The following is an 11,037-nucleotide window of genomic DNA, read 5'->3' as shown; positions in this document are numbered from 1 at the left end:
GAGAAAATGCAAGATGAATAGAGTTGTCATGATTTGCATGTAAGACAATAGGTTGGTATAAGTGCGGCATTGTTCATCACGAGACGTATTCTCTTTGAGCAGACGACCCAAGGAGGTTGAAAAGCATACTTTTCAAGAGGGCGTTCCGGGGACTGCCGATCATATTTATGACGTAATACACTATCCTGGCTTGTTGAGGTGGGACATAATCACGACGACCACGAGGCCAACGGAAGTCTCCAAAATCCGCGAGAAATCCCCAAGGCGCGGAGGTGATTTCAACCGCATGTCTGATCTGCTCTAGCAGCGGGCGGCGACGAGCAAATGTCCTATACACGGCTCAAATCGCTGTTCGGGCGACTTTCGCGTCGAAATTCATCAGCTTCAGAAACTTCGCGACCTTCTTCCCCAGCCCCATCTTTGCAACCACATGTACACTCCCCGTTGCAGACCAGCACCGAAATACCAACAGGTACGCATTTTGGAATAATGAATATTTATGTCCTCATTACCATTTTATTTGCCGGAACGTTTCACAGAACCACAAGAACCTGTATCAGATCGTCTTGTAACGGAGCGGCGTCATTCGTCGGGTGTTGCCGTTACATCTAATCCGGCGACTACAAGCAACGACCACGGTCAAGGACCTTCTGACCAAAATACAAACTCGCCGCCACAGCCGCCGCTTTTCCCATCGCCGCCATCGCCAGTCAGATCTCCGCGTCGGCGTCGGCCGACTACATTAGCCATACGAGCCTCGAGTGTGGGACATTACGATATTGCAGTCACGAGCGAGAGCGTTGGACGATACGAGGACAAGCGAGACACGAATTCTGATATTCATTTACCACGACGTGTACCTTCCAAGGCCGATCTAATTATGGCCAGCACCGAGCGAGAAGAAGAGCGAACAGGAAATCTATCATGGAGAGGCAGAGTAAAGGATAGGGACAAAGACAGAGATGACGACGAGGCTAGAGGTACATCCGAACCAATTCAAGCAGGTGGAGGATCCCATACACCGCAACGGGTAACGCGACCGTCCTTTTCTTTTTTGAGTAAACTGGCGAGTCGTGCGAGGTCTGGGAGATCCGAAAACGTCGGCCGACGGGTAAGCGAGATGTTTACGGGTGGTGGGTAATTCAATTATCGCTCGTATCGCGTATCTTAACGGTCTATAGCATCACCCGACGCGGAACATACTCATCACCCTCGCTCCCCAACCCCTGGAGGTTTATCTACCACACCTGCCTCAATAAATTCTGTAACGGGTCCCTTAATCCCGTTTTCTACGGTTGGAAGCTTCTCAAACACTGCGCTTACCACTGCACATGTTCATGGCTCAACGACCCTCCCTACACGTCTTATACCAGGCCCTGATCAGCACCCGCCAGAAGCCGCGCTTCCGCTTCAGCTCCAACCATTGGACGTTCTATTAATGGCACTCACCGCGCCCCCCGATGACATAACACCTCCGAATCCCTCAATCAATCCAACTATTCTAGCCGCACAGTTAGCTCAACATTTCCGTCACCCTAACTCCTTCACCTCGCACCCTCGTGCAGTTGTCGGAGCTGGCCCAGCGGGAATCAGCTCAGCTGCACAAATCGGGGCCACCGTGCTTGCCAACATCGTCCGTAACCTACGAAAAAAGCACGCCAAAGGATCTTGGGAAGTCGTCGGCGCGTGGGTGGAATCAATGTCCAGTCTTGAAAGCGCCAAATCGGGTTCGTGTGGAGTATCAGCGATTGAACGAGCGTTGCTTTGGTCCACCCTCACCGACCCAATCGACGAGATGCCAGATGAAGATCTGTTGGACGAGTGGGCGGAGCGGGATCGGACTGTACGGATCTTAACAGATGGAGGAAAAGACGTGTTGGGATTAAGGCGATTTGTTCCGACTCTTGGCTCGTGGATAGAATTTGCCGTTCGAGTTGTTCAAGACGAATATAAACTGGGCGATCCTAGACTCAGGAGCTCGGTCGAACGATTCGGAAGTCCAAATGGCCAAGCAGCTCGGCTTCATGGTTATTCCCGAACCTATGTCGAAGCTCAAAAATGCATCGACGCGACGCTCCGGTTGCTGGAAGACATAGTAAGATTAAATGCTCCGAGGTTCGACGAAACGCAAGTTGGAGATGTAGTATCAATATTCTGTGGAGCTGTAAACGGGACGATTGGAGGGTGGGAAGGAGATGGTAGCGTGGAAGCTGTGACAATGCCAGTTGACGGCCCGACCCAAAACTCGGAAGGAATCGGCACTCATCGAAGATACCCATCATCAGCGTTTGCGTCGCCTCTTGCCAGTCCCATCTCGCCAAATATTGCAGGTGTGGACACGTCCCCGCTTACGCCATATGCCGTGGCTGCCTCGCGTTTCGTCTCCCTCGCCCGATCACTACAAAAGCAAACCCATATTCCACCGGACGTTTTGAAGAGTATGTTGGAACATTTAGCTTTATTACTCGCGTATGTCAAGACTCCAATGGATATACTTCGACTTGGTGGCAGGCGGAAGAGTGTGGGTACACGGAGGGGAAGCGAAGGCCTGAGCGCCCCAACGAGTGCGAGGAGAGGAAGTGAGGGAGGTAGGAGAGGCAGTATTGTGCCTGGCGGGCCAACGGATCCCACTACTAGGGGTGATCCCACTGCTCGAGGAGAGGTCGATTGGGTTGATGCCTATTCAAGGGCTGAGTTGGAAGGCGAAGTCAGCGGGGCGTTTAGGGTACTTTTATCTGGGCCGTATGCGGTTGCTGTGGGCCGGATTTTACTGGGATTACTGGTCCCTGTTCCGAATACATCCGGTGAGTGGATTTATAAATCTGTGTATTATTTGCATTGATTGTCGGATTCTCTAGATGATATCCTGGTTCAAAGTGCATTGATCTCCCTTGGTGCGGCCAGGGCAATTCGACTCTCGGTTCGTGAAGCTGCAATCCCCCGTATGGCTCGTACTCGATTCCAAAAAGATGTTGCTGGAACATGGACCATGGCTGGAGTACCTAGCATGGGTGAGCACGACCTTTTCGCTGGGGGTTGGGTCTTTGTTTCGCACGTCTATCGATTCTTAGCACTGACTTTCTCCTATGATAGACGAAGCCGAGATGGAGCTGATGGAATTGATGTTCAGCAAGGAACCCGATAGCGCAAGTGGAGCCTGGGAAACAGACCGGATTGCTGGTGTACTAGGACCCGCATTCTCGAGCTGGGAACCCTTTATCATATCTATTGGAGGTCCCGTTGAAGCCATACTAGTCGAAATGCTCGGAGTCGTGGATGACTTGTTGCAAGAAGCCAAGGAAAACGAAAAAGCGTTTGGCATCGAGGAAGGCAGAGTTATTGGCGAAGTGACTGTGGCTGCGATGCAACTGTTTACCTTGTACAGGTGGGTGTTGGTTTATTGACCTGATAGTGATATCGGGAACTGATGTGGCCCAAGTCGGGGACAAGACCTACGCGTATTGGATATTGCCACCACTCCCGATGCAAGTACTCCGCTTCTGAACCCAGTGCTTCAAGCTCTCGTGGGAGTCATTCGCAAGGTTGGATTATCGACGCCAATCAGCCCTCCGATCACTAGCACTCTACTTGGAAAATCAACGTTTTTAACAGATCAGTCGGCAGTATCAATAATTCGGCATTACGTCTCAATGTCTCTCGTCACACCCTCTACACCGGACTATCTGAACAATCTCCGACAGCTGTTCCTCCATTTTTATAAACCGGATCGACCCCTGGCTCGAATCGAACTTGCTCAAGTGATCACGAAGCTATATTTTGGAGTCCGCGATTTGGTCGACCACCGCCGCGGAGTTGTTGATTTGTGCCTGGAAGTTTGGGAGGCCAACAATCTTAACTTGGTACGGGAGCAAGAACTCCAAGTCGTCTTAAGTGCACTCAAGATACTTGGCGATGCAATTGTTGCTGGATCTGTCGAATCCGATGGAAGGGGATCAATTGAAGAGCGACTGCGACTCCTGGTAGCCCTCATCGGCCGAGATGGAGACTGTACAATTTCACCACGCAAACGAGAGCCGCCCCCTGAACCTTCACCCCCGGATAGCCACTCTCGAACGCGCGACTCATCTCCTACTCCAATGATGTCGTTATTAAATGCTCTGACACCCAGTGTTCTGACTCCTCGCGAATTGCCTTCTGAACCTTCGATTTCTTCACCACAGCCTATTCGCCCGAGTGTTCCCCATGCGTCTGCTCTTCCTGGTTCCTGCGTCGACCACGTGTCTGAGTGTAAAGCGATGGCGGCTGTGGTCACCCTCATTCAAGCCTTCTCGGCTCTTGCGTTTTCCCCTCCCCATTCTCTATCATCAGCTGAGCGCACTGCTCGGGCACCAGCTTCGTTCCAGTGTATTTTGGTTATGCGCGATCTTCTTGCTTTGCTTTCACCCGTTGGTCGAGATATGCTCGACCCCGAATCAGAAGCCTCCGAAGAGCGATCCCGCATTATCGACGGCAAATCGTGTTGTTCTTATGCTCGTTTGGCCATTCTCCAATGGTTGGTACGGCTACGCGCGGACCGAGATCATCGATTGTACATGGTCAAAGGTCTTGATGGCGAAATCGAGCCATTTGCGCACTTAATCAACCGAACGCCGCTTCGCCCTCGAGTAAACGATGCTCCTGCTGCCCCAGAACCGCGAATCCGAGATCGAGACCGCGAACGAGACCGCGAACGCAGAAACCGGGGGATGACAACTACCACCCCCAATAATCCTGAGGGCGCGCGTATTGGTCGAAACCCATCGCGTGGGCGAGAAAGCGATAGTCGCAGTCGCTCTCGGCAGCCACCTGCCCCACCTCCTACTGTACCCCCGGTCAAATATCATATATGGTCTATCCCGGACATGCTCCCGTTCGACGTTGCGTTCGGAACTCGGCCAAGTGAAGGGATGACAACCTATGAGCAACGCATCAAGCCCAGCGACGATGGCCTTTTACCTCAACTTTGGCTACCCGTGTCAGCTTATGTGTGCGTAATGATCGACCTGATCACTACCGAAACAGATTGGGAGATTTTATCCTATGTCCTGTGCCATTTGCCAGTTCAGATGTCAAACAAACATTTGTTTTGCGGGCCAAGGACCAGGAGTGCGATTATTCGATTATTATCCGAGCTTTGCACAGCGGTTTACGAGGATAAACTGACCTCAAATATCGGGGCACTTCCGGTCAATCTCAAGGCTACCGACGTTGCCGGTTTGGCGTATCATACTTTGACAACACTGATGAGCTATCACCGGACGTTCAATAAGCAACTCCAGGATGACCTGTTGCGAACCTTCCTGCGCGGTCTCAACAAAAATACTACTACCGTTAAACCGTGTTTGCAAGCTCTGGCCATTGCTGCATTCGAACTTCAGCCTTCGACGACAAAATTCTTGGGCGAGATAGTAGACAAGCTTTCCCAAATCATGTCCAACCCGACAATTGCTGGGTACATCTTGGAACTTCTGTGCATTATTGGATCGATCCCCACATTATATGCCAATTTTACAGATGATAACTATCGCCGGGTTTTCCATGTTCCTTTGCAGTATATTACTCTTCACAATCGACCAGACTCCCATGCAGGTCCTGCTGGAAAAGAATCATACGCCCTTACTCAGCACGTTCTTATCCTCGCTTATTATCAGATATATATCTGGTTCCTTGCACTCAAACTCCAAGACAGGCCAAAACATATACCTTATATTACTCGCCACCTCTTACTTGCCAATGAGCATTACACCCAAGTGGACGAACCTACCGAAGTCTGCTTTGACTGGCTGGCCCGATTCGCCTTTGCCAATGCAGAGTCTAAACCTAGGATGTCATCCCTGCGCGAAAGCGTACTCAATCCACCGGGGAGTTCTGGCGAAGGGATCGTGGCCAGCAAGTCCTGGGTATTCGGAAACTCGATCGTCACTATCAAAACGTTACGCCATTCCGGGTGGCTGGAAATTGAGTGCAGACGGCCTTCTGGATTGACCACTTTCTTGTGCAAGCTAGAGAATGTAGCTGCCTTAGGGTTAGGCGAACAAGTGACTGGTGAGATTGTCGAGGCTGCCACAGAAGCTATTGGCCAGGTTCAAGACGAAACGAGCGACGGCCAGGTGAGTAGATTGAATATATACGTGCGACGATGTCCTTGAAGCCATGATGGATTTTTTAGGTTGCATCAAAAGAAGGACATACCGGCGAGGCATCTAACATACCCAGTGGTTTGCTCAACCCAGCGAGCGTCGCGCCCCTCAAAGAAATGGAACTCGACCCCAGTTATCTTGCGCTTCAACTCTCTCCTTATCCCGACATCCGCCGTGCATCTCTTCGAGGGCGGCTCGTGCCCAACGACGATCTCCTTGGAAGAACCTTGCGTAGTCTTGATCGCGTACCGGTGATGGACTTCCATAAGGTCGGAATCATATACGTGGGCCCAGGCCAGACAGACGAACGTGAAATACTCGGTAATCGCGCCGGCTCGCCCGCATACACCCACTTTCTCGATAATATTGGCAGACTTATCCGATTGAAAGACCAGAGAGACCTGTACACTGGCGGGCTTGACCAACATTACGATAGCGATGGCCAGTACGCTTACGCGTGGTGGGACGTAATCATTCAAATGTTATATCATACTGCTACATTGATGCCCAATCGTGATGGAGACGATCAATTTGCCTTCAAGAAGCTCCACATCGGTAACGACTACGTTCGAATCATCTGGAATGACTCCGGCAAGCCCTATCGCTTCGATACCCTTGCGACCCAGTTCCAGTACGTCAATATTGTTATCGAACCTCACTCGGTTGGGACTGTTGCGGCATTTACTTCCGACGCCCATCGTGAAGAGTTCTACAAAGTCGTCCTTCAGCGCGCACCTGGGATGCCTGAATTCGGGATGATAGGAGAATTCAAAATTGTTTCTGCGAAATGTTTACCTGATGTCGTTCGACAAACTAGCATGCTTGCGGACTTTTTTGCCCAGATCTATGTTCATACTCAGCACGACACTATTCGCGAAGAGTATATCACACCATGGAGGGCGCGATTAAGGCAGATTCGGATGTTCAAGTCAAAACTTCCACCGATTGCCCCTGAAGAACAAGTGGAAGGCATTCTGGGCCAGGAGGTGGCACGAGATTTTTCGAGGTCGTATTGAGGATACGTTCTAAACTACATTACATTTCTCAAATATGACTTACGTGCTATTCACTCGTTGCCTGTATTACCTATTACAACTGTGCATGGAAATCTTAACGCTAACGCAGGACCATCGGTATTACTTATAACACTACAAATCCCGATTGACATGGACTACTGCAGCCAACCGTTCCAGCTCCAGTCATTAACACAGCGTTTCACCCACAAAACCGCCTTAGAGTGAATTTTCGCTGCACCACAGAATTACTCCCTGAAGACAATGATGGACTTGTGTATTGTTGCGTTTAATTCAAAATACAACTTCCAGAATAACGTTTAAACGTGTATGACCCATGCTATATATTAAATCCATCATAGTGACATAGTCTCAATTATTGTCTTCAACGTCTCCGATCGCGGAGTGATGGTGCACTGGAACGGCTTCGGATGCCTGTTATATTCAATTCGATTATATATTCGCTACTAGATTAGCCTTTGCATACCTGATAGTCGCATTCGAGTATTCCAGTGCAGGTAAAATCGGGTTCCCATCGTCTCCAATCGATGGCGTCACATCATAGGCGGCCAATGTGAGTGCAATGGAAAACCAAACCGATGACCTGGCCACATTGATCCCAGGACAGCGACTGTAAAGAAATGCATTTGTGCCGACTTTCCAGCTTGGGATACAGTGGTTTTACTTACCGCCTACCGAATCCAAATACGACGTCCTCTGGGTTAGATTCCGACTCCGGCCCCAAATAGCGAGAGGGGTTAAAAGTCTCTGGGTCGTGATAGACTGCCGGATCTCGGACCATGTTCCAAATATTTGCAATAACCATTGCGTTAGCCGGAATACGCATACCTGGTCGGCGCCGCAAACGCCAAAATTAGGCTCAACAGTTTTGCCCCCATATATATATCTTACCTTTATATTCATCATCAATGTCTGACCCGAGTCTATGAGGTATACCTATTGGTCCAAGCGGCTGCCATCGTAAGACTTCTTTATATAATGCTTCTACGTAAGGCAAGAGGTCCCGATCAGCCAACGTAGGTAGTCGGTCCCTGCCGATGACAGCGTCGATCTCCTTCTGGGCAAGCTTTTGTACTTCAGAATAATGAAGCATGGCTACAAAAAAAGTTGAAATAGCCGATACAGTCTGCATCATCGATTATCACGATGAAATTTGCGCTTTTGAAGTGACAAATAATCTTACTGTGTCAGCACCCCCTGCATACAACGATGCTGCAGCCACCTGTATCGGGATTCGAAAATTGAGCACGACGAGGAAGAAATATCACGAGTTACTGACTGGGATGTGCGCTTTTTGACTTTCATAACGAAGTTCTCCTAGCCACTTGGAAGCAAACGACGGCTCGGCAAGGCCCCGGCTCTTTAACAGCATTCAGTGACTGATGGATCATACTTAGAACAGATGATACCATTTGATCGCGTACAAACGTCATCGGGGTATCGATGAGCTCCGAAAGCTCACTACGCCATTCAGAGGCGGTTCGTTTGAAAGGAGCCCATGGGATGTATTTCACTAGCAATCAAACTGATACATCAATAACTCGCAACGAAGAAATGAGGAAATAATGCATACGTAGTGGAAAAATATCCACAATAAATAACCCAGGAGTTGTTGCCAGGGCAAAATTGTCCATGGCTCTCTCGGCAATACTAATATATTCGTCCCCCTCTTCTTTGGGGGTATAACCATAAGTCAGACGAGCAACTGTCGCACCTGCAGCACTATTTCGATGATCAGTGATCAACACAAAGATAGCTTGGCTAGTCCTTACTGTCTGATGTGAGACATGAGTTTTTCGGGGGAGTGTAATAGTTTTTGTAGGAATCTAAGCGCTTCTTGTTCTTGTTGTGGATGCCAATCCTGACGACCGATGTATTCGGATGAGGCAGCCGATTCGTTGAGTATTGACTGTTTAACGTACCGACATGGTTCTGTTATTTACACTGCCCTGCAGGTATCTCCGCATCACTTTTGCACCTCCGGAGTAGTTGGCCATTCCAAGCATTCTATCCCAGCCTACCCTGGGTTTGTTCGAATTATAAGCTATGAGTGAGCTTGGGCATGGCACTCCAGAAGACTTACAGCTCATTTGCCATTACCATATGTGGCCTATCGCTGTAAATATTGGACCTGTGATCGAGCAGCGCTGAAGCTGCTTCCCTCGAGTTCAAAACCACCGTATTAGCACCCAGTACCTGAAAATAAATGACATCGCTAGCCATATTTTTGCCCCATCGAGAGAACCACACCCAATTTGGCTCCGAGCTGGGTGGCAGAGATAGGAGGCTACCAATAAGTGGCCAACGCGGTGGGCCGGGTGGCAATGGGAGACTAGAATTAGAATGTCGAGTCTTTGAGTGCCTGAAGTAGAGTATCACCAGTGCCAAGCTAGTGGCACCCGCGATGATATAGTCTTGAGTTATGAGCAACATAGCTACTGGTGGAGAGAAGATGCAGCTAGGTGACCTGACGCTTCATAAGTTGGCTGTTCTCTCCAGCTCACGTGGGGGAACGAGAGATGCAATGGATAGCGCAAGGCAATTCCATTTTACTCCATGGATCCGCTCAACGAAGTACATTGTAGCAACAGGTATGGAAGAGATGACACGATGACCTCCAAAATCCGACGTAGGGTTCTAGACTCTGATATTTACCCGAATCCGCATTTGTTACTTCGGGACTAAATATGCCTTGCCTCGCGAAGGGCTGATCGGAGATAAATTTAAGCCTTTGCCACCGGCTGATGGCACGAAACTGCAAGCGCGGTTTTGACATAGCATCGGGTAATTATAAAACGATGTTCAGTCGAGTTCTATTAATATATTGCAATAACATCATTCGATGTTTGGATTTTTAAGAGAAAGCAAACCTAGAAGCAAATAGCACTCTTTCGTATACGTAGGCAGCTAACTCGGACGCTGAAATATGTAGAGGAACCGTGTGGTCTAGATCTGCATCATCAATCACATGGCAACATTTATCTCGGCAAACTCTTTCTGGACACGCGAAGAGATCGATACGCAGAATGACATTATACTGTGTAGAGCAGAAGTCGAAGGTGGTCCTTCAGGCTAGAATCAAATTTTGGGCATGTACGGAATGATAGGGACAACCTTCCCCCTTTCTCATTACTCGCAGCCCAGGAGCGTGACTATATATGTATATATGGCTCAAGATCCAGCGTCTACGATTAGGTACACCCACTTCCAGGAGCTGGGGAAGTAATCCAAGTGCCAAAGTCAATAAACAAGTCAATGCAGAGTGGTGATAAGAAATTCGAAGGAAACGGTAGGTCAACTGCCTGTGAGTAACGGCATCACCGCCGTACTACTTCATATAAACTTGATGATTAGAAGGCGGGGGGGGTTAAAGTTTAAACCGCCAGACGGATTGACCAAAAAAGACGGCTATAAGTATATGCGGCTGCATTGCGAGGCCCCAGTAATGTTAGCACCTGGTACGTGCGTCACTGGTACGAAGTATGCGTACTTCCGGATGACTGAGTTATAGGATAGCGTCGATGAGCGTCAACAAGCAAGATAATGTTTCAACTATACGATATTCTTCAGGGTTATATGACCCATGCCGAATAAAACATATGGTCAGCGGGGGGGTCGAACCCACGACCTTCGAGTGACACAATATTAGCTCGACGCTCTAACCAACTGAGCTAGCCAACCATGAAATCGCACATTTTAATGCCTCATCTCAAAGCTATGAAGATTAATTATAAGGCTTACTCTCGAGAAATTCATACTCTTCCAAAATATGTTGGATTATTTGATGCGAGGGTAGATAGTTCTGCAGACACATACTTGAAACTATGGGTGGTGATAACAACGTTAACTGTTGCATGTCAAAC

General features: G+C 49.0%; 2 protein-coding genes and 1 non-coding gene across 3 annotated transcripts; 1 reads left to right on the top strand and 2 right to left on the bottom strand.

Annotated features, from left to right (window-relative positions):
• Positions 1-324: 324 nt before the first annotated feature.
• On the top strand, positions 325-7,156 carry RhiXN_11898 (Tuberous sclerosis 2 protein; the record flags this gene model as incomplete). The annotated part of the gene is made up of 7 exons (XM_043331713.1): positions 325-472; positions 540-1,133; positions 1,182-2,804; positions 2,859-3,011; positions 3,094-3,385; positions 3,440-6,110; positions 6,170-7,156. 7 exons carry the CDS (start codon positions 325-327, stop codon positions 7,154-7,156), a joined length of 6,468 nt encoding a protein of 2,155 aa, XP_043186474.1.
• Positions 7,157-7,509: 353 nt separating this feature from the next.
• On the bottom strand, positions 7,510-8,963 carry RhiXN_11897 (cytochrome P450 family protein; the record flags this gene model as incomplete). Its single annotated transcript, XM_043331712.1, has 9 exons — positions 7,510-7,588; positions 7,641-7,784; positions 7,843-8,002; positions 8,066-8,300; positions 8,358-8,396; positions 8,454-8,534; positions 8,599-8,687; positions 8,748-8,896; positions 8,947-8,963. 9 exons carry the CDS (start codon positions 8,961-8,963, stop codon positions 7,510-7,512), a joined length of 993 nt encoding a protein of 330 aa, XP_043186473.1.
• A 1,811-nt stretch (positions 8,964-10,774) lies between these two features.
• Positions 10,775-10,855, bottom strand: RhiXN_12456. Its single transcript has one exon. It is a non-coding gene; the product is annotated as a tRNA-Ile (tRNA).
• Positions 10,856-11,037: the final 182 nt, after the last annotated feature.

Source organism: Rhizoctonia solani, chromosome 15, assembly GCF_016906535.1.
Source record: "Rhizoctonia solani chromosome 15, complete sequence".
Lineage (NCBI taxonomy): Eukaryota > Fungi > Basidiomycota > Agaricomycetes > Cantharellales > Ceratobasidiaceae > Rhizoctonia > Rhizoctonia solani.
Note: the sequence above shows the minus strand (reverse complement) of the source record. Positions and strands in the feature narration are given on the sequence as shown.